The sequence below is a fragment of the Rhagoletis pomonella genome, unplaced genomic scaffold, assembly GCF_013731165.1.
Source record: "Rhagoletis pomonella isolate Grant_MI unplaced genomic scaffold, Rhpom_1.0 Rhpom_scaffold_00009, whole genome shotgun sequence".
Lineage (NCBI taxonomy): Eukaryota > Metazoa > Arthropoda > Insecta > Diptera > Tephritidae > Rhagoletis > Rhagoletis pomonella.
In genome coordinates, this window is record NW_023458563.1 from 32,476,151 (window position 1) to 32,500,910 (window position 24,760).

Consider the following 24,760-nt stretch of genomic DNA (forward strand, 5'->3'; position numbering starts at 1 on the left):
TGATTTATCGAAGATTTTGTATTTCTCTAAATTACCGTTATATGGGAAGTGGGCGTGGTTATTGTCCGATTTTTTAAATTTTCGGCCATTTAGTATGCTGTATCGAGGCCAACAACTGTGCCAAGTTTGGAAGAATTTGATGTAGCGGTTACCAAGATATACACATGTAACCATAAGTGGGCGTGGCTACGCCCATTTTCCAAAAATTTATAATATTCTTATTTTTCGTCTGAAAATTATTATAAATATCAATTTGGAGTGAATTATCTTCAGTAGTTACTAAAATATCGCAGTTTTCGTATTTCTGGAAATTACCGTTATATGGGAAGTGGGCGTGGTTACTGTTTGATTTCGCCCATTTTCAATACCAACCTACCCTGGATTAACAGAAACCTACATACCAAATTCCGTTGAGATATCTCAATTTTTGCTCGAGTTATCGTGTACACGGACGGACGGACGGACGGACAGACGGACAGACTGACAGACGACGGACGAATCGATTTCTCTATTCATTCTGAGCATATATGTATACATTTGCCTATATCTATCTCGATTCGTTTTGGCTGTTACGAACTACTGTTACGTGAACAAAATTAATATACCCTTGTGCACAAGTGCGCTCGGGTATAAAAATGTCGGCTAACATCTTTTGTTTTCCAGATATACGTTTTATCAGTGTACTTGCAAAATATTCGCATTCGCAGAAGCTCCGCATTGATTATTGCGAATGCGAATGTTAAAATTTATGCGGAAGTTCCGCGGTTGCGAATGGGAATATTCGCAACAACCCTGATATGTACATATAAGTGAATTTGCAGGTCAATGTATAAAAGATTGATACTCAATAACCCTGCAAACCAATGTTCCTGAAATCTTAACTAAATCTTTAGGACTGTCTCATTTCTCTAACGAATTTTTTACGAATCTTCAAAGAAAATTATATGAAGTGGTTGATACGAACTCGTAAAGAAAGTTCTGTACGAAAAATAAGGAAAATTCTGAAAACCTTCTGCAAGAAATTCTTCACATAGCAGCATTTTTTTCATTGCCTTACCGATTTTCGCTCGAAATTTCGTAAAAGATTCGAAGTGTCCACAATTTATTTCATTTTAGAAAATTCGGCAAAAAATGGGATGAGACCTTTAGAATTCCTTAAAATTTTTCTACAATACAGATACTCAAAAAAAATGTTTTACAGGGAAGCTTACCTTCTCTTCAGTTCAATACTCTTATATCGACGTTCAAATAAAACTGAGACTTAGTGCAAATTGAATTGAAATACGTACATAAATAAAATAAGACAATCTTTTTGAAAGCTTAAATAACACTGCTATTTGAAACATTTAACTTTTATGTACAGGTCAGCAACATCCGCGCCTGGCTCGTGGTGAGTCTTATTCATGTGGGTATAAACCGTATCGGTGTGAAATTTGTAACTATTCGACAACGACCAAAGGGAATCTCTCCATTCACATGCAATCGGACAAGCATTTGAACAATATGCAAGAGTTGAACAGCTCACAAAATATGTTGGCGGCCGCGGTGGCCGTAGCCAGCAGTGGGAAGACGGATGTCGCATCGAAATTGTTGCTAACCAACAATATTGCAGCTGCTCAACAGCAGCAGCAATCACAAGCACAGCAAACGCTAACACAGTCCCAGCCCCAGCAGCCACAATCGTCGATTGGCTGCAACTCGGCAATCGTGGGCAGCGGAGGGTCATCTGGGAATGGTAGTGGGCGTAATAGTGTCGATGCATCTGGAAATGCTTGTGGTATCCTCAATAAAAGTAAGCCGTCCTTTCGTTGTGACATTTGCAGTTACGAAACATCAGTGGCTCGAAACCTACGCATACACATGACCAGTGAGAAGCACACCCACAACATGGCTGCCCTGCAAAACAATATCAAGCATATTCAAGCGTACAGCTTCTTACAACAGCACCAGCAGGCTGTTGCTGCTGCCGCTGCTCAACAACAGCACCAGCAACTAACGGCAGCATCCCAGGCTGCTTCCCAATTGCCAGCTCTGGGCAGCGGGTTAGCCAGCGGCTTTATACCGGAAATAGCTTTGGCCGACTTGGCATATAACCAGGCACTCATGATACAATTGCTGCAGCACAATGCCGCAGCCGTTAGCCAGCAACAGTCGCAACAGCAACAACCTCATGAATCTGTGACCAAGCTAAAGACTTCGCCGACCTCCTCTCCGCGTCCCATGCAAGTTGAGCAGTCAACAACTCTGCCACAACAACAACAATTGCAACAGCAACAACAAATTCAACAATTGCGTCAACAGTTGCAGCAATCGTATTCCCCGAACAGCGGTTCGCCCACACTGTTGCTGTCTACGGATCCTTTTACTACCAGCGATATAAATTTGTCTTCCAGTGTTAGTGGCGGCTGCAGCGGCGATGAAACGCTGGAGCCACCTGTCCGCGCCGATCCTTGCCCCACAAGTCTTTACACTTGCTTAGTGTGTGATTTCTTCTCCTCGAATAGTTTAGACGAGCTTAATCAGCATTTATTGATTGATCGCTCGCGAAATAACTCCATGACAACAAACGCGAGCATCGCCGCTAGTGGCAGTAGTAGTAATGTCAACAGTTCTGTCAACACAGATATAATGGTCATTTTAAACAATAACTACATATGCCGCCTATGTAACTACAAAACAAATCTGAAGGCAAACTTTCAGCTACATAGTAAAACGGATAAACATCTTCAAAAACTGAATTATATCAATCACATACGTGAAGGTGGGCCCCAAAACGAGTATAAACTTAAATATCTGCAGCTTGCTGCTAACACGGTGCAGCTAAAATGTAATTGCTGTGATTTTTATACGAATTCCATCCAGAAGCTTTCATTACACACGCAGCAAATGCGACACGAAACGATGCGTATGATCTTCCAACATTTATTGCACATCATGCAACATAATAACTTTGAAAAGACCAAAATACAACAGCATTCAAAGTCTGCGGGTGAAACCGTTAGCAGCATACGCGAGCCACACGGCGGCAACATTGCGCGCGACAATACTACTGGGGACACTCAAGGCAGTGCTAATACAGCAACGGACATGGCAAAAACAACCGAAAAGTCATTGACATGCCAGTTGTGCAACTACAGCGCGTTTACTCTACTAAATATGATCCAACATGTAAAAAGTCTTCGTCATATGCAAGTAGAGCAATTTGTGAGTCTCCAACGTCGCAGCGAACAACTGGACCCACCTAGCCTAGATGACGTCTTCAAGGTAGTTGAACAACCTATATTGCAAGCATTGCCACTTTCCGCAGCTGCTTCTCCAGAAGGTAAGTTATTTGATTATTAAAATGATTTACGATTCCCAATATACTTACATATATATCCAATATTTAGGACCGTCGGGAGAAAACTCGAGTCCGTGAGTTTTTAGTCCGGGCCCCTATACATAAATTTTATTAATTTAAACGAAAATTATAATTTTCTTTAATTTATAGGGTATATATTATATATATTTGTAATAAAAGCCTGTAACGAAGGAGCAATTTCATCTGATATTATCGGTCCCTTAAAAAGCCCGGGCCCGGGGGGATTCAGGGCTATCCGGAATCTATCGTAGAAAATCTACGAATTCGAATGCCCGCTACGAATACGAAAAAAATTATATCACTGAATCCGAGTGAACTCGAAAATATCGTTGCCAGCTTCGAATCAGTGTTGCCGCAAATCTTTTTAGTGGTAGTCAAATTCCTTTAAAAAACGGCTAAAAAGAGTCGTTGTGGCTCAAAATGGTAGCTAAATTTTTTTACTTACATATGCATATATATATAAGTATACACGCAAATAGGGCTGTGCGATTAATTGATTACTCAAAATTTTAATTAATCATAAAGTAAATAACTCAATTATTCGATTAATTGGAAATTATGATTACTCAAAAGTTCAGTTACTCGAGTAATCAAGATTTTTGATTAACCAAAAACAAAAATATTTGAGTAATTTGCTTTATGATTAATCAACATTTCGAGTAAAATGAGTAATCTAAATTTTTTAACTCTTTACATATGTATAAAGTAGTTAAAGTTCCTTGATACCTTAAAAACAACGTTTCTGTTTTCAAAAATTAAAACAAAAAATTTTTTTCATATACAGAATGTAAAAAAGGAAATAAGCATTTTCCAAAGCAAACTCTTTTAACGAGCAAAATTATTTTTTTGAGTAATCATATTTCAAGTAACTCGATTAATCATCGTTTTGAGTAATCACAATCTTGATTACTCGAGTAATTGATTAACCGAATAATTGATTAACCAACTTGCTCGAGTAATCGAATAATCGCACAGCCCTACACGGAAACATTTTCTATAAGTAATGGAATAGAAAAACAATGAACTCTGAAAAAAAAACTAATATTTTATCCAACCAAAAACCTTTTTGTATAAAAGGGGAAATATACGACACCAGCTTGCTGGCTCCATCAAGTGATTATACTACCATCAGGCGCGAAGCATCACAGCGCACGGCAGTGCGCGCGAGTGACGAAAGTAGCCACAGTAGCATGCTGAAATGACTCGCTTATATATACACGAGATTTGGAAGTTTTTATCCAGACGTCCAATCGACATGTTTGAGATATCATTGGAAAGGTCTTGCAGAGTGTGTCCAGAAAATGTATTCAAGCTTCATAAACGATTAACCGGATACACCCAACATATTTAGTGTTATTCTATAGGCCAATACCTTTCAAACGATACCTAATATATTAACTTCCGGCTACTAGTTGGAAAGATATAGAGGTAAACGTGTTTTGGTTCGTGTCTCCACTTCGATATGCTTTGGTATGTATGTCGCGTCTGTACGTACCTTCATTTAATTTGTTTCAAACTTTCAGGAATTAAAGTACAAAACAACTAAGAAGGTTTTGTTCCAGGAGGTTTTGATTCGTATGCCTTTGTGGGTGTTGCTGCTGCCAGAAATTCGAATAAAGGCAATCTTTTAAACTACCACTGAGACCGCACTACTCAGTCCATGTCATTGATGCGGATATCAGTAGAAGGGTCTTCAAACAAGCTATCCAACGCTATCTTTTGTGTTAATAAAATATAAATATGTCATAACGTTATCGCCTAAAAACTAAAAATCGGGCTGCTGAAAATATACATTTCGGTCATTTTCCCAAAAACTGGTTAGTCGATTTTATTCTAAGTTTACACAAATCTAGCCCAAAACCTAAGCTTTCATCTGGTATATTCCCTACGTTTCAAAGGCAGTTAAAAAATCGGTATAATTTTCGTCACGAAGTTGATATCATAAATTTTGTGTTTCTAGTTCAGCTTTCGTCACTCGAAAATTTTACCTTAAAGAGGTGTTTTATTCGTTATCAATTATTTTGGGGTAGCAAATTTATAATCGACGAAAATACAAACAATAATCTAAATGTTTTATTTTTCTCAAATTAATTGCTAAAAATATTATCTAAATCTAAATTATGTATTCAGATCGATGTGTCCATTGAAACATATAACTTTTGAATACGGAATAAAGCAAAAAAGAATGATCATATCCTTTGTATTCGAAAAAAATTCAAAAAAAAAATTATGAGAAATGACAAAAACTTATCAACTTGGTACCAACTTTAGATACAATAAACAACTGTATTCGTCTGATTGTCTCGTAGTTTATTTTTGTTAAGATTTCTACCGGGTGCGGGGCGCACATATGTGCTTTTTTTAAGAAGTTTTACTTCTATCACGTGTACGGTGTTGCACTCGTACTATTAAACTAATGCTTTTTTCCCAAGTAGTTTTGCTCGTATGGTCATTCTGCAAAACCGCGTAACTGTCATTAGCTGTCAAAAATTAGATTTGCTCACACAAGCTCTTGGCTCAATCCTTATCCATTCGTCTTGAAATATATTAGCCAGAAATGCGATTGCTTTATAAAAACGAGAACCATTTTGAAATATGAGTGTTTTTACTCTCTAGAAAATAATTTATGCAACCTCGCATACGCGGTTTTGCATTTTGTTGATACGCGGTTTTGTACTTTAAACGACGATATGTATGTAAGTAGTAGCGGCTCAATGAGTGAACTAAATGCACTAACAACTGTAGGTAATATTGTACGCGTCTTCTCAGTTAGGTTAAGTGCGGGTGATGAACCCATGTAGCATATTTAAATACTGTGTACATATCTGCAATTAAAATGGGGAAAAATGTTACAATTTCGGCATATGACTGAAAAAACTCTTACAGCACAGCTGCATCCTTCAACTTGTCAACTCGCGGGAAATTCCCCGATTTGCAGGGAATTTCGGTTTAAGTGGCAATCGGGGAATAGTCATTTTTTCAGAGAACTGGGTATGTTATTTTTATATCTTAATGTAACTAAGTTAGACGGATATGTTAATTTTTAAGCATTTGACCCTTTTTGGAGCGACATTTTTTCAATTTAAATCGCAGTATCTCCACAACAAGAGTTTTCTCAGATATAAGCGATATACCAGATGAAAACTAAGGTTTTAAGCTAGATTTGTGGAGACCTAGAATAAAATCGACTAACCAGTTTTTGAGAAAATGCTCGAAATGCATATTTTGAGCAGCCCGATTTTTAGTTTTCAGACGATAACGTTATGACATATTTATATTTTATAAACACAAGTTATAACGTTAGATAGCTTGTTTAAAGACCCTTCTACTGATATCCGCATCAACTACATGGACTGAGTAGTGCGGCCTCAGTAGTACTTTCAAAAATTGCCTTTTTTCGAAATTTAGGCAGTAGCCACGCCCACAAAGACATACGAATCAAAACATCCTGGAACAAAACCGTCTTAGTTTTTTTGTACTTTAATTCCTGAAAGTTTGAAAAAAATTAAATCAAGATGCGTACAGATAGAGTTGCCAGATTTTTTTGCGCAAAAGCAGTAAGTTCGACTTTTTCCTGCTTAAAAAATCAGTACTTTTCAGTACATTTTTATTCAAAGCAGAATTATGAATGTATGTAACAGATAATACTTTAAAACGCCGGAGAACGCTTTTTTGACAATATTTTGGTATATCTTATATATAACAAGTAAGTTTTAGCAAAAAAAAACCGACTTCAACTCTCATATAAAAAAAAATATATATATATATATCTCATGATCCACTGATCGGATCTTAACCAGATTAGTATGGGACCACCTCTGAGACACTACCTTTTCCATGCAAAAAGAATTATCGAAATCGGTTGACGTGGTCCAAAGTTATGCGGTAACATACATACAAAAGAACAAAAAAAAAAAAAAAAAAAATACCGACGAACTGATAACCTCCTCCTTTTTTGGAAGTCGGTTAAAAATAACTGCACGTTTTTGGTGTGACCTTATAACTTGAGAACGGCTTCACCGAATTCAACCAAATTTATGTGGCATATTCAATCTATCATGCAGATGGTTTATGCGAAGTTTGCTCGAATTCGGAAAAGGGGGCGTGGCACCACCCATACTAACTAAAATATAAAAATAAGTGAACGTTTTTGGTGTGATCATATAACTTGAGAACGGCTTCACCGAATTCAACCAAATTTATGCGGCACATTCGGGCTATCATGCAGATGGTTTACGTGAAGTTTGCTTGAATTCGGAAAAGGGGGCGTGGCGCCTCTATTTATATATAACAAGTAAGAAAGTCTAAGTTCGGGCGGAGCCGAACATTAAATACCCGGCGCAAGTATTAAATATAGGTTTTTTCACCTTTCCGAAAGCTACCGCTAGATGGTAAACCGGGGTGTACCAATTTTGAGCACCGTCCTTAAATTTCGAAATATTGCAGTTTCAAGCATTTCTGAAATTTACCGTTATATGAAAAGCGGCCGGAATTTTAGCCCGATTTCAATAATTTTTAACAATTGTCTTTTATGTGGCAAGCACAATAACCGTACCGAGTTTGGTACAAATTGGTAGAACGGTTACCGATATACGTATATGTTATCATAAGTGGGCGGAGCCACGCCCATTTTCCAAAATTTTACCATAAACATATTTCTTGGTAAAGAATTGTTGCAAGCATCAATTTTGAATAAATTAGCGTAATAGTTACTGATTTATCGAAGATTTTGTATTTCTCTAAATTACCGTTATATGGGATGTGGGCGTGGTTATTGTCCGATTTTTTAAATTTTCGGCCATTTAGTATGCTGTACTAGGACCAACAACTGTGCCAAGTTTGGAAGAAATTGGTGCAGCGGTTACCAAGATATACACATGTAACCATAAGTGGGCGTGGCTACGCCCATTTTCCAAAAATTTATAATATTCTTATTTTTCGTCTGAAAGTTATTATAAATATCAATTTTGAGTGAATAATCTTCAGTAGTTACTAAAATATCGCAGTTTTCGTATTTCTGGAAATTACCGTTATATGGGAAGTGGGCGTGGTTACTGTCCGATTTCGCCCATTTTCAATACCAACCTACCTTGGATTAACAAAAACCTACATACCAAATTTCGTTGAGATATCTCAATTTTTGCTCGAGTTATCGTGTACACGGACGGACGGACAGACGGACAGACAGACATAGCTTAATCGATTTCTCTATTCATTCTGAGCATATATGTATACATTTGTCTATATCTATCTCGATTCGTTTTGGCTGTTACAAACAACCGTTATGTGAACAAAATTAATATACCCTTGTGCACAAGTGCGCTCGGGTATAAAAATTAGTGAGTTAGCTTATAACTGAGAACGGCTTCACCGAATTCAACGAAATTTATATAGCTTATTCGGGCCATCATGCAGATATTTTATGTGGAGTTTGCCCAAATTTGGAAAAGGGGGCGTGGCATATGTATCTTATGTATAAAAATAAGTACACGTGGCTATAGCAGGCTGTGTACCCTTCGGGTCTGACGACTCAGTCGTCTTCCCTTTTTTTATGGATGCGCACCCTGCCATATCCATAATTGACTAGGTATCCCAGCCTGTCGAGTGTCTCCGCTGAGTGCGGGTCAACCGCTAGAGTGAGCTCAGTGGTGGGTCCTTTCTGTACCCTGTTGAGTACCCTCCAGCTACCTACCCGCAGCCCTTCGTTCTGACCCTCGACAAGGCCAAGGATACTGTCCACTGGAGTGGTTGATGGCTCCGGAAAGTACCCAACGTATACACTGGGTTTGGGCACGCTGTGGCATTCACTGCCACAATTTCCCCGCCCTTCCAAGGCTTCAGGGTTTGGGATACCTTGCGCAGCTATTCCAGCGTTTCAGCGTCTCCGCAGCCAATTGACACCCATCCCGGACGGAAGGTGCAACCGCTAAACTTGGGTTTCACAAAGCCCTTTGGCTGGCCGTCTGAATGGCCTGTAGTTGGTCTAAGGACCAAAGTGCTTTAGGGTACCCTTTGGGGAGTAGCCCTAACCTAACCCCATTACCAATGTCCGCCTGACAGGTCGGCGCCTTTGTGACATCGGCAAAAGTTGCCTTAACACTAGGTTCCTTTGGTCCCATATGGGCCCTTTTGTCAGCTGGACCTGGTTTCCGTTTGGGAGAGTTCTCCACCGCTGACACCTCTGGAGAGGTAGAATTTGTAGCGCTTTTTACCTACTCCAGAGAGTTTTCTTTTAGGAGTACTAGCTTCCTCCTGCTGTGACGATAAGAGCGCCTCCTCCTCGTCTGTGGGTATTTGGATGTCGTTGCCATTTGAACCAGAGTCCATGTTGGCAATATCGACATCCATGGCCACCGGGTTGCTGAGAAGGCCGTTTGGATCAAAGTCCATTTCGTCCATTACAGCGTCCCGAGAGGGTTGAGCGCCTTGGCCGTTTGGATTTGCACCCATTTCGTCCGCCGCAATCGCCATTTGTTCAGCAATCTCGTTGGGCATCGCGTGCACCTCTGAGACTGCTGACTGTTGCCTACTGTTAGAGGGCACAGAGCTTTTATTGTTTTTTTTATTAATTTGTTTTACTTCCATAGATTCCCACGAGTAAGGGGGAAGAGAGAGGTCATCCGAGGCAGAGCCCCGGTACTCCGGAAAGACTAAATAAAACCAGACGGCGCCACGTGACTGGAGTACACCGTAAAAAGACACACTAACGTAGTGCCATTCAGTCCGCAGGCACGGTCCGATTAACACCTGGACTTACGGATTTTATCGAGTTGTTTTCTCTAGATCCGCCATATTCAGTAAAAGCAGGGGCACCTCACGCAGGGTGTGACTCTTTGGCACGTATGGTCGGTCTTGAGCCATCGACAGCCCCTGATCCAGAGCACTGCATCACGTGTGATAACTGCACCAAGAACCTTGACCTCCTAGACGTTGCATACTTTGCAGCAATATGTTTCCCATATATTTTGTTGCTGTGTGTTTGCAAGTTATGCAATCTGTGCAACGTGCAATGGCTTTGCAAGATTTCGAGAAAACCCACTTTTTACTAAATTTTTTTTTTTCTTAATGTTGAAAAATGTTCGATTTCACCAAAGTATTCCTTTTTATATTTTTATCACCAACAAAGAAAATTAAAAAAATATATATGTATATGTATATGGGTCAATTCATATCAAATCAACCAATTATGTTCGCGGTTTTTCGCAAAATAGGAGGATTATTGCAAAACAAATTATAGGGAAATAAATATTACTTGAACTTCTACCAAAGTACGTAACTATCTTGTTTATCCGAAAGGAAAGGTTTTTAAGTGGCCCACTTCATGTATTTCGACCTAATTTTAATTTAAAATTCTATTTTTTTTATTTTTTATCAGCCACTGCTTTACGAAACAATATCGATGCACTCTTTAAAGATTTGTCAGTTAATTCCTTGATATACACTCTATCACATATATGTTTTCCAGATTTTAAAAACCTGCCTACATGTTTTTTAGCAACTTTCTAATTTTATAATTTTTTTTAAATTTTTAAGAACCTGCAAACATGTTTTTTTAGCAACTTTCTATATTGTTCATTAACAAACGAATGCATGCATAGGTATAGAAAATTAGTCTTAAAAGACTTTATTTTTAATAAATCTCTCACTCTTTTTCAATAAAAAAGTACTAATTGAATTTTTTGATACAACCAATATTTTTTGAGTTATGATGTGATAAAAAAAGGTTTACACCAAAACACTTAATATTTTGAATGTTGTATAAATTAAAAAAAAATAAAATTTGTTTGTGGTTACAAACACTTTAGGACCTCCTCTGCGACATATTCGAAATTTGAGCACATGTAGTTTTTGACCAATTGAAATAGTGTGGAATGCCTCTTATATGGTTTCTGTTATAGATCGAACTATAAGTATTTTAAATGAAAATCATTAAAAATAAATAAATCACCATAAGTTGCCAACAACATCATTTTGAATTACTCACAGCTTTGTATACGTCAGTGTATGTTCCAAGATTGTTCGACAATTATCGTCCCGCTTTAAGCCACAAAAAATACACATAAGCAATTTCAGCTCGCTATTATGTGGAGGATTATACATATGTACGAACTCATATGCATGTATAAACATTAGACCGTACCACCTTACAAGTAAACAAACAAACGTTCGCCGTACATTCCCGAGTCTAAAGTATTTTTGCAAGGCAATTTCGAAAAACAAATTTTTATTTTTTGTTTCGCCGAACTTAGCGGTCGCCTTTTTACATTTTTCGGTGCCTTCTACATTCGACAACAATTTTGTTTTACAGTTATACTGGAATAATATCGAGCCCTAACCGCCAAAATAACGTAAGCGACATTTTTTTTCAAAATTTTCTTTTTGATGCAGAAATGCATCTAGATGCTCTAGGAATATTTCTGCATCAAAAAGAAAATTTTGAAAAAAGTGTCGCTTACGTTATTTTGGAGGTTAGGGCTCGATATAAATACTCCTTAGCTAAAGTTTAATGATTTTGGGGGGGCATGGCATGAGGATGGTGCGTTAGGGTGCTAGGCAGTGAGTGTGTAATTTTCGAAATAAAACCCTAAAACAGGGCTCGTTGTCGGAATCTTTGTTATTACCTGAAGAAGATTCTCTGATATTAACTTTTTTTAATAATATCATTCCAATATTGGTCGCGGACATAATCGTCATTAACGAGCGCTGCCGAACCTTTATAACGGTCTTTTTTGTTACCTGAAATTGAAGCCCGTGATGTCGGCAAGATTTGGTTTCAGCAAGTTGTCGAGTGATATTACACCTCTGGATTTTTTTTTACTGGAAGCCAAAATAGTTATGGACCATGTTCAGCGTAGTCGCGGCTTACATATGAATTAAATTGTTTTTAAAAAGTAAATTTCAGAAAATGTTCTTTATGGTAATCATAAAGATTCCGACGTCAGTTATGTTTTAAGTGTTTTATTAAAATTTAAAAAAGTTCTAGATGGATCATCCCATACATATGTACATATGTATACCCTGCAGTGAAACCGCAAACTAGTAAGGAAAAATACTAGTTTACAACCAGAATTTCCTGACTGAAACCGAACTAGTTCGAAAATGACCAGACTTGTACCAAATACAAAACCAATTTATACATGCCCGGTTTTATTTGACTTCGAAAGTTTAATACGGTAAAGTACACAAAATATTATATCTTTTATTTGGGTATATTGTAAACAATTAAAGCGAGTACATAATCAATTATACCAGACCTGTTAAATAATGATTAATAATCATAATTAAAGTATTTTTTTTGGATAACCGTTTTAAGACTTAAAAAACTTTATTTCTAATAAATATCTTACTATTTTTCAATAAAAAAGTACTCATTGAATTTTTTGATACAACCCATATTTACCGTGTTATGATGTGATAAAAAATGGCTTACACCGATACATTTAATATTTTGGATGTTGTATAACTTTTGAAAAAAAAAAATGTTTTTTTTGTGGTTGCAAACACTTTAGGACCTCCTCTGCCACATATCCGAAAATCGAGTACAAGTAGTTTTTGAGCAATTGAAATAGTGTAGAATGTCTCTTATATGGTTTCGGTTATAGATCGAATTATATCTTAAATGAAAATTATTAAAAATAAATAAATAAGCATACAACAACATCATTTTGAATTACTCACAGCACATTTTTAATGATTAATAATTAATTACAAATTGTTAATTAATACATTAATTTTAATTAAATGATTATTTTGTTATTTTTGATCATTTTCAATTATTTTTGACTTTTTTTTTAATTACATGATAAACATTGTTTGATTAATTTCAATTATCAATCAACAAGCCAAACTATGGACGACAACTGAGAATATTTAATAACTGCTTGAATTATTTATTTATTTTATCATTATCCGATTCTAAAATTTTAAGCGTGAGGTATTATTTTTATAAAATTTTTAAAAGAAAGGACGGAAATGTGCAAAGTTAATGAATTTAATTTAATTTAATGAAAACTTATTTTTGTTTAAGTTCACTTGAAAATGAACTAAAGTATTTATTATATTTTTAACTTTTTTCTTTTGCATATTTAATACTTAAAAAAATAAACATTATAGTATTTATTGTACCTGAAAGCTTTTACTTTTAATAACATCTAATGAAAAATGCACTTAAGTTTGCGTTCGAAAGTTTGAAATATTTATGAAATTATTTTTTCTTTTAAATAATTCTCAAAACAATTAACACTAATTATTGGCAAATCTAAGGCTGCTAAGTAACGATGTGTAATATATTAAAGTGTACTTAATCAAAAGTTTTTTATTGTATATTCATGAATTCATTTTATTTTTTGACTCCCAAGTAGTGGTTTCGGTCCATAATTGGACTAGTATTTTTCCGTCTATTTTGAGCTAGTATGAGACTATTATATTTCTGACAATTGCCATCTCGTAGGACATTCCCATATTAAAAATGCCACTTGATTGATTGGAAAAAAGATATTTGGCTGACTAGTTGGGCATGCCGTTCATACTAGTTGTAAGGTAGTTTACAACTGGTACATTTGACTACAGGGTATGTATGCACTTATGCACATACATACATGTGTATGTGTGTACCTATCATATATGTACCTACCAACATAATTTTCGCCATTGTTTTAATTCTTTTTTAATTTACGGCGAACTTTTTTCTTGGTACGGTCTAATGTACATACATACCCTGCAGTGAAAAATTATCAATTGTTAAAACTAACCAACTTATAGTTAGCTTTTTGGCGAGATTTCGATTAATACCTCACTTTTAATTAGCTATGACAAAACCAACTTAAAGTGAATTGTAAAGTCGTGCAGGAGTCATACAGACGCAATCGGGAGTTGGTTTTCTTTACAAGTTTCTATTAAAAATCCTCATACAAAAATTACTTTCAATACACTTTTTTTCTGAACTTCGCAGATTATTTTTCATATTCAGGACAAATAAAATGAAGATCGAAATTTTATACTATCATTTTGAAGTTATGTCTGACGGTGTTCGAATATGGGGCTACCCAGAGCAGAATATGTAAACAAATATGAAATGTAATAAAATAAAGTAAATAAATAAGAAAATAAAAAAGTAAAAAAACAAAAAAATATTTTGGGTTTCTTATTGATATTTTATGTCCAAAAGTAGTTAGTTACAAGTTAGTTGACATGTAATGCAGAGGTATCCAGGTCTGACTTTTTTGCGGCCATCGCCCCACAAAAGTAGTTAGCTTTTTTCGAACAAAATACACAGTTAATAGTTAGCACTAGTGTTCGCGTAAACAGACTAAAGTTAGGTATAAGCTAACGTCACTCCCTGCAGGGTATGTATATACATACCAGGGTTGTTGCGATAATTATTCCAAAATAAAAGTCCTTTCCGGATATTAAACAAACGGCCTGTCCAAATTAAACCAATTTGGTATCATATGAAACAGGACTAAAATGGCTTTTAAACAGAAATAACGAACTACCTCTATTTATATTTTTTTTTTATAATTTAATACGAAAGAAATGCACATACCTGACACAAGGTTTGTTTTATGGTACTTAATTAACATTTTTTGTTGAAATATTTTTCAATATGTGGCTTTCCTCGTTTAGACATTTCAGTTTTAAAGCTATTTAAGACCTCTTTCATTTGATACCAAACTTGTTTAATTTAGATAAGTGGTTTGTTTATTATCCGTAAAATACTTTTATTTCGGAATAATATTCGCAACAACCATGATACATACTTACGCACATACATGTGAATGTCCCAACTTAATTTTCGCTATCCTTGATGATTCCTTATTAATTTAATTTGTTCTTCTTTTTTAACAAAAGTAAAATTAAAAACGAAATAAAAATAATAACAAACATATTCATATATACACGTATGTATGTACATTGTATACACGTACATACGCTAAAGCTTTTGTTTTCCGCTGATTTGGCCCGCTGTGATTACGAGGATTACAGTTTGTTAATAACGCACTAAGCACAAAACACTAAGCGCGAGTAACCGAAATTCGCCTTGAACCTGTATCATACCTGTTGGGAAAATGTCTAGTTCTGAACTGGTGCGCTTCTAGTACATATAGACGCAGTACTGGTACGCGATAAAACTCTTTTTCATGCAAACAACTGGCAAATTTAACATGGCGATGTCCTAGGAAGTGTCAATTTCCCCCGCTGCATCTCTTGTTCGATAGTTCCGAACTAGTCCTAAATTCTATTGTTCCAAACCAGTTCTAAAATCGACAGACGAAGGAAAAGAGTATCATGATTTTTCAATCTTTTCGATTTTAAATTATTTTCAAAGAAATGTGTTTCAAATTTGAAATAAAATTTGTTTGATTGTAAGAAATGTACGATTACATACCTTTGGCTGTGGCTAAGTTTGCAGAGGCGCTTGCTGTTATTGATTAAATTCCAGAAGGTCCCAAGTTGTTAAAATGTTAACACAAAAAAAGTATCTGGGAAGTGCAGAATGGAAGAGTATTTGCGCGAAAAAGCCGCCAAACACATATCTATGTAAAGTAAACAATCCCCCCGCTGCATCCCTTTTTCTATAGTTCCGAACCAGTCCTAAATTCGTCACCTTAGATATTTCTTTCTAATGAAAAAAGTGGAATAAAATTGTTTTTTAAAAGTACCACATTTCGCTGATTTTGAACTGGTGGGGATCTAGTCACTATCGGACTGGTTCGTTTTTGGCGATAAAGATCTAGTACCGAACTAGAAATTCACTAGTTCGCGTTTTTCCAGCAGGGATATAAATAATAGCATGGATGTGCAAATATTCAAGCCTACGAGTTAGATGTATGTATGTAGTATGTATGTATGTGCGTGTGCATGGCTATACATACATATGTATGCGCATACGAACCTACATACATATAAGTGATCAAAATTCTGGACAGAGCGATTAACTGCCTTGCTGATCAACCATGTGATTCTGCACACTCACGAATTCTATGTTTGCGAGCAATATGCAAGTCTGCTCAATAATTTCGAATAAGCGCGGCAAAAACAACTACAACAAGAAAGATGAACAGCACCATTGTTATTATTGTTACTGTTGATATATGCCCTTATATCGATTTATATGCTGAAGAGATTTATACGCTCTGGCCCTTGAGGAAATTATTACAAATTATTTAAGAATGCAAAAACGATTATGTGTAGCCATCGAATTTGCAATTAGCGAAGTGAACACCATACTCCACACCATTCCACTTAACTTAAATGCACCGCAGCAGTAATATTGGTCTGCCTTTATACTTTTAAAAGCCAAGCGACTCCGTACTACCAGCGGACCGCAAACGTCCATTATTGTTGGCCTCCAGAGAGCAGGGGCACAATGCAAGATTGGAACACAATACAACGCAACGCATCACCATGGCCGTCTCCGTTTCGAAGTCGACGTAGACAGCGGCGTCAGCGTATCATTGCTTTAATCAAACTACTAAAATAAACCAAATTAACAAAACACAATAAACACAAATGAAATGGAGAGATGAAAAGACGAAAGATCTCTTTCACATACTACATATATACTGCTATTTACAATTATATTCTTGTACCCTTCACATCGAGCCAAAAACGCATCATATTGATAGCAACAGATTTAACACTCTAAAAGCATAGACAGACGGCAGCATTGATCCCGATATAGTCGTGCAGCTGATCACCAAAATTATGCGGATCAGGGGAATTTTCCATGACAACACTGATCAAAGCGGCCAGCTGTTGTCTATTGTACAAGTAAGCAAACAAAGCAAGTCAGTTTGGCTTCCGCGAGAGTCGAGTGGTGAGAGCTGCAAACTGCAATTCCGTAGGGCCCAGGTTCGATCCTCGCCCCAAGCAATGCCAAACATTCTTTATTTTAATTTTTGAATTTTATTTTACTTGACTTTATTTTATATTCTTTTTTTTGGTTATTATTTTTTTATTAGTTAAATAAAATTTTTGGGGTATAATTTTATTAAAAAAATCAACTATGAAGAAATAAAAGTTATAATTGAATGAGTAAAAAAAATGAAATTAAAATTCTAGTGGCCGTGGGACTCGAACCTATAACTGCCTTCTACTAGGGTACAATTTTGATCAAATCAGCGGCGCACTTAATTCGTATCAACGTTGCCGTCTGTCTATGCTATAAGGTACATTGGTATTATCGCTAAGTTAGTCATAAAAGAAAAATAAAAATTATATGCAAATAAGTACAGTGTGACCCAGAATAACTGTCCCTGTTTTTACTTTATTTCCAACCCTAAGAAATTCAATTTAACAATTTTTTGAGTACGTAAAAAAAACATCAAATTCTTTTCGAAATTAATCATATTAAGATTAGCATCGCAATGGAAACTAAACGAAAGCTGGTTGTAACTGTGTATCTAAAAAATATAAAAATGTGCGAAATTATTGGGAAGTTTAAACCGCTCGATATCGGCCAAAGATTTATTTATAGAATTATAAAACGGTTTCATGATCTGTTAGAGCAAATGCTGTCGTAAAATGTATCAGAGAAAGGATTAGACGAAATGTAGCTAAGTGCGGTCGTTCTATGCCGAAAGGCATGGGGTTATCGAAGTCATCAATGCAGCGTATACTGAAAATTGATCTAAGCCTCATAGCCTATAAAAAAGAATGGCTAACTGACTTGCACAAAAATTTCCGGTTGGAAAAAGCAGAGAGGTATTACGTTGGCGCGAAACAGAAGCTTTTTTATTTTCCGATGAAAATTGTTTTACTGCAAGATAGTCGCAATCAGCAAAATAGTCGCGTGTATATACAGTAAGCCTAGAAGATGCTCCCAGAGATAAATTGGCCTGGGAGCGGTACCAGAATGTTTCCAAAGTACAGTGAAACCCGCTTAAATCTAAAAATTCAACGGTAATTTTTAGCCACTTGAAACTTGCACGCTATTACACTAAAATTGAATGGACTACAAACGATTCTGAGAAAAAATTGAAATTTTAATGAAGTTTTTTCAGTGTTCTACAAATTTTTAAGCTTGAATTTAAGGGCTATTCGCAGCTCTCAAGAAAAATTACAAGAAATATCTTTTCATTATGCCTTTAGGCCTGTTTCAAGCTCTCAAGAAGCTACAAACTGATTTAAGAAATTTTTATAGTAGAAAATTTCTTTTCCATTTCTTGTACGTTATTTTATATGCATTTTTCGTTTTACTTGAGAGCTGAAAATAGCCTTCTATATGGTATTTGTTAGGGAATGAACTGTGTTTTAATTGAAAAATCTTAAAAATTAATAAATAAACGTAAATGGCAAACTACATCATTTTGAATATGGTCCGAAATGATAGATATGTACGTATGTCCAATACTGTATGTGTGTATAATCAATGACTTTAAAATGTTGAATTCTTGTAAAAATTACATAACACTGCTCTATCAATTTTTTTATAAAGTTTTTGTTTATGTGTTTAAATAATGCTACGATCTTGGTTTTAAACTACGTTTACTTCATTAAATGGTTATGTTTTATTCGAGGATTTATTTATATAAGTTAACAAGAAGATGTAACTACATCAATAATTATGTTCGCTTAAGTACCCGCATCGAGGTACTTAAGCGGGTTCTTTTAAGTTCCCAACCCGCCTAAGACGCACAAGGCAAACCGCACTCAACACTGGTGTAATAAAAATGTGCCCGATTTTATATTCAGTAAAGCATGGCCTTCTGCTTCGCCAGATCCTAATCCTCTCGACTTCTGTGTACGGGGCTATCACGAGAGGTATGGGCGTCACGAGAGGTCTAAATGTTGATCAATTTTAAGATCGGCTGAGACAGATATGAGAAGAAATGGACTAAGATATGTTGCGTACCGGTTGCAAATCGTTCTTCAGAAATTTGCGTCAAATAATTAAATAGAAAGACGAACGATTTAAGCTAACAAGCTGATTCCATTAACTTTGTAATCAGTCTATCCAATAAAAAAGAAACCATAAAATTTTGTTAGTTTTTTTAATTTTTATTACCATTTGTTTTAGTGACACTTATTCTGGGTCGCAGTGTAAATAACTATAATTATTGCAGACCACATTTCTTGATCAAATTTATTCTACGGGCTCTTTTCTACTTTTATGCATTCGTAATATATATGCACATATTTATACATGAACATCTAGATGAATTACGCAGTGCTAAAAAACGCAAACGCTCAAACAATTTGAAAATCCAATACATATTTACATACATATGTATGTACATGAGAAAGTACCGGAAAAGCAAGTTCGCCATCCACCACTGGTTTGTTGGTCTAAGTGGATTGTCACCCTAGTGACAAACAATTAGAAAGTTTACCATTTTGATTCCACAACTCGTGCAACTCGCAGCTATTTGGCGGCTTTAATGAATTTTAGTACGTCATACAGAGAGAGGCGACTGCACTCTGAAATATTCTGCAGGATGGGTTTGCCGAGTGTCTTTCGCCTTAGCTGTGCGAGGGCTGGACATCTCAACTACGGCAGAACCTATTGAAGGGCAATCCAATCCTTTCTACATGTACTTCATTGGCTCAGTGCCCTGTGCCCACCACAGTAAGTTTCTAGGTATCTTATTTCCTCATTCCTAAGAGAGAACTACCTGGTAATCCTATACGATCTTGTACACCTACACCTCTGCTTGGCCTTCGATTGATAAATTTCGGTAATTTTTGCTTTGATCTCCCTATGTCCCGAGACCCATAATAGGGTTATTTTGTATAGATCAGAAATATAGGTCTGCTCTCTCCTGCAGTCATCCACTAGTCGAGATCTAACAGAGGTAGAAAAGGGTCCCTGAATGGCCACTTGGCTATCCAAGAAAATATTCACGTTATTCTGCGTTATAGCACGTACATTCTCTTTGATGTACCTTACTGGGTCTAAAGTATTTTTGCAAGGCAGTTTCGAGAATATATGTTTTTTGGCCGAAACTAGGGTCACCTTTTTAGATTTTTATTTCCATATCTTAAGCACTTACAGTGGGATCTTCAAATATGATATTTCAGTGTTCTTTTCTCGAAGAAAAAATTTTTTACTCCAAAATTCATTGACTTCAAATTTTCCGTTATATTACTTACCTACTAGATCTCAGTTCCTACCACCTTTACGTACCACCCTAATATCAGTAAATTAAACCAAAATCATCAAACATTTGCTTGGGAAGTATATATTCCGATTGAACCTTGGGTCAAATGGCTAGGCTGGTAAAAGTTCTGAAAAAGGAACAAGCGACAAAGCAGGGTTCGCTTAAGAGGCCTGTTGGCCCCTTAACGGAGACTAGGGTTGAGACTCTCTCTGTTCTTCTAGAGACTCACTTTCCTGGAAATCAGGTGATGGTTACGCCTTCCTCTCCATCGACTGGAGAGGGTGGGAATGCGAGAACCACTATGTCAAGGTACAACTGGTTTGTTGCTAGAACTGTGGCGAATGAACTTGCCATAAGATATGCTTTTGATAGTTTCAAATCGGCCGGTCCGGATGGCATCCTACCTATTGTACTTTTCACAGCGTCGCTTGCACTTGCTTACATACCACAACATTGGAAGCTGGTTGATGTCGCCTTTATACCTGAGGTTGGTAAGGATTACTATACTACAGGACAAAAAGAATTGCATACTTCATGCTAAAATGTCTGGAAAGATTGGTAGAGTTACGCATTCGCAGGGACATGTATATCAGGGAAATCCTGTGAGACGGCTGTGCAAAATCTGGTTGCCAGAAGTAGCAATGCCGTCAATAGGAAAGAATTCGCCTTGGGCATTTTTGTAGACATTGAGGGTGCTTTTGGCATCTGCAATTCTGCTCTAAAGCATGGGGTATATTCTGTACTGGTAAATTGGATTCGTTGAATGCTGGATTCAGGCAGAAGGAGTTCAATTTGTCACGTGTGGAGTTAACACGGGCTGCCCTCAGAACACAGCAGCTTTCTACTCTGCTCTGGTGCCCGGTAATTGATCCTCTTCTTGTCACTGTTATTGACAATCTAGTCATCTAGCCATCTCTGCTGGCTGTTTGCAGGAAAGCGCAGAGAGTACTGAATATGATTGACACGTGTTGTAATGGAAATGCGCTCACCAACCAAAACTAGTATAATTCACTAGAAGGAGAAGGTTGGATTGTCTCATTCCCCTCACACTTAAAGGAGTCACAATTCAGACTTCTCCCGAAGTGAATTATCTAAGAGTAATTTTGGATACAAAACAATCGTAAAAATCTCACGTGGAACACAATACCTCAAAAGCATTGGCAGCATTTTCAAAATGTAAACAGCTCTTTGGCAAAACGTGGGGCCTGTCACCAAAGGGAATCCTCTTGATGTATACATCTATGATCAGACCCATAATCACCTGGTGCTGCTCTTGATATAAACTCACTTTGTGTCTTCATACGTGGGGAAGCCTTAAGGCCACCTACAGACTAAAAAGAAACGGATGTTGGTATAACACCGAATGAAGTGAGGCCGAAATTGCTGGCGGCAGAGATCTGAGCACTTGTGTCTTTTCATTGACACAGGATACTACGTCACCATTACCTTTGTTGAATGTTGTTCTATAATGTTGAATTCCCTGAGGCTGAATGTTGGTTTAATACCAGTACTGAGCCCAGACTCACACATTGTCGAATCTTCACTGATGGCTCCAAAACTAACTCTGGGTCAGGCTCTGTTATTTTCATCGAAGTTAATGGGAATAAGCTTCATTTTTCTCTTGAGGAGTATGCTTCGGTCTTCCAGGCTTCGATAGTTTGCCACTACTAGTAATAAGACATCTGACCATTTGACCAGAACTGGCTGAGACCAGGTGTTCCGCGGTCCGAAACCAATTATAGTACTCCTACTTAGGGCTGCCAACTTGGCTCCGACCGTGCCATTTTTGGCCCTATTTTACTTCAAATGCCACTTAATTTTTGCCAAAATGGTAATTTTGAAAAATAGTAATATTTCAATATATTTTTAGGGGAATCCTTTGCGTGTACCTCTTTTTCTCAACTAAAATTTTGTAATTTCTTTAGTGTATTCAGCTGTTACTTTGGCATTGGACTTTTGTTTTAGGAAAGTGTTTCTAATTTTAATGCTTAATGAGAAGAATTAAAAAGAATGTCACCTTTATTTTTTTATTTGGCACATTTTGGCACTTTTTTATCCTCAATATGGTACTTCATAACTAAGTATAGTTGGCAGCCCTGCTCCCACCTTCGGCCATCGAAGCCACCATCGAGGGGCTGCAGGTGGACAAAAGTCATGTTGCCTTCAATCGCATAAGGTCTATCTAGTTTTTTGCTCTCACTGAGCATCGGAACTGCAAACAACTTGTTGGACTGCTGATTGGTCACTTCACGTTGCACAAACACCTGACTGTGATAGGCTTACATGACAACTCCATTTGCCCATCCTGCCTTGAAGAGGATGAGCCGGTGGAACACTTTTTGTGCTTCTGCCCCGCCTTTGCAAGTATTAGGTATGAGACATTTGGCCGCGATGTGTTGAGAGATTACTATCTGAGCTCGTTGACAATCTGATTAGGTTTATTCGTGAATCGTGCAGATTTAAAACGGATTAAAAGGGACATGAAAACACTGCAATGGACGGCATGTAGTCTTAGTTTTGTTTTCTGAAAAAAAGTATTTCGATTCGAATGTAACTACGATTTTGTTTTTGTCGAACGCCATTTTACATTTTTCGTGATATCTTCGCCCGGATCTTAACGTGTAATATATCTTCCAAAGTTAAGCTGTTTTCCTTACTGGCAAATATTTAGTAGTAAAAATGTATCCAGTAAAACTTGCAAGTTCAGCTGTCATTGCAGTCAAATTCTATTTGCATATTTATATTTGTAGTGTGTGTCTATGTTGCCTAAACTTAGCAGCAACTTACCCCAATTATTCTCAACCTTGGATGCTTTAATAGAATAACAACTTGTTGAAAATCTTGGAACTTGGTCGCCATTTGACTGAGTCTGAATCTTTTATATCAGAAGATCGATTTATCAAGAGCCTCCAGATTCAGTCGAAGATGACAATTTTTACTGTCGAAATGTCGGTAGTTGAGCACCGCACTCCCAACTGAAGAGGATTGAGACATAAATGGATTGGAGGTTTATGAAGAGTTATAACAATTACGGCGTATTAAACCTACAGCCATCAAACGGCCATTGGAGGTTCTTCAATTTATCGTCAAGAAAAATGTCATCGATGTCTTTCCTATTGTCTGGATGTCCCTCGGGAGTTTGTTGACTTTGCCAGTATGGTCAAACCACGCAAACTGTGTCAAAGAAGTTCCATTGATTTTCTGGAAAGTGAAGACAATTGTGGGAATCTGTAGATAATTATAGAACCAAAATACACTTTGGACGGTTTTTCGAAATTGCACTTCGTTTTTGTTTTTTTTTTTTGTATTATAAGAATATTGCAGTTTTTGAGAGAAAAATTCGTAACTCGCGACCCATTTGATGAAATTTTTTTGAGTTGCGAAGCTTTTCCCTTTACAATAGAAAGATTTGCAGAATAAAATTTGCTAAACAATTAATTCTTTAATAACAATAATTGAAACAATTGCAATTATTTATATATTCTAGACCCCGATTGCAGTGAAATTTTGGCGCAATATACTCTAAACTCTTGTTTTTAAGTTCCAAAAAGAAAAAAATTGGTCTTTCCAATTTTGACAGTCGCTATCGATTTTTTTTGTCACCTTTAAGCCTTTTCATTTAAGCTTGTGTGAGTGATAGCATTTTTATGTTAATCTTCTATATTAATAAAAATGTTGTGTTCGTATGTCACGGTCGTCAAAACTCGAGAACGGCTGAACCGATTTGAATAATATTTTTTTTGTATTGTTCGGTATAATACCAGAACCAATGATATCGCAAAAAATTGGAGGGTTGCCACCTATTTGAAAATTTTTAAACCCAAATATATTGATAAAATAAATAAATTATTACAATATGGGTATCAAATTAAAAAGGTTTAAGAAAGATAGCTGCCGGAAATATATTGGACGGGGGTTGCCACCTATTTGAAAATTTTAACTCAGTTAAGTTGATTAAGTAAATGAAATATTGCAATGTGGGTATTTAATTAAAGAGTGTTAAGAAGGCGTACAGCCGAAAATATGTGTGATTGCGGTTGCCACCTGTTTCAAAGTTTAACTAAATTACACAGAGGAAATAAATGAAATATTACAATATTGGTATCAAATTAAAGAGGGTTAATAAAGATAACTGCTAGAAATATTTTTGAGGAGTGTTGCCAACTATTTGAAAATTTTAACTCAGTGAAATTGATAAAATAAATAAAATATTGTCATGTGGGTGTCAAACTAAAGAGTTTTAAGAAGGCTTACAGTCGAAAATATTTTAAAGGAGGGTTGCCACCTGTTAAAAAAT

The 24,760-nt window shown here is 36.4% G+C and overlaps 1 protein-coding gene across 10 annotated transcripts in view; it reads left to right on the top strand.

The window, feature by feature from the left end:
* LOC118745727 (zinc finger protein 2) overlaps positions 1-24,760 on the top strand; it is a 611,899-nt gene that overhangs the window by 434,826 nt on the left and 152,313 nt on the right. For all 10 annotated transcript variants that reach the window (XR_004993690.1, XM_036479353.1, XM_036479355.1 and 7 more), the window contains exon 6: positions 1,364-3,322. Coding sequence is in view for 9 of the 10 variants with exons in the window: in XM_036479353.1 (XP_036335246.1) it covers positions 1,364-3,322 (1,959 nt within the window). In the remaining variant the exon portion in view is untranslated. The remainder of the gene's footprint in view (positions 1-1,363; positions 3,323-24,760) is intronic.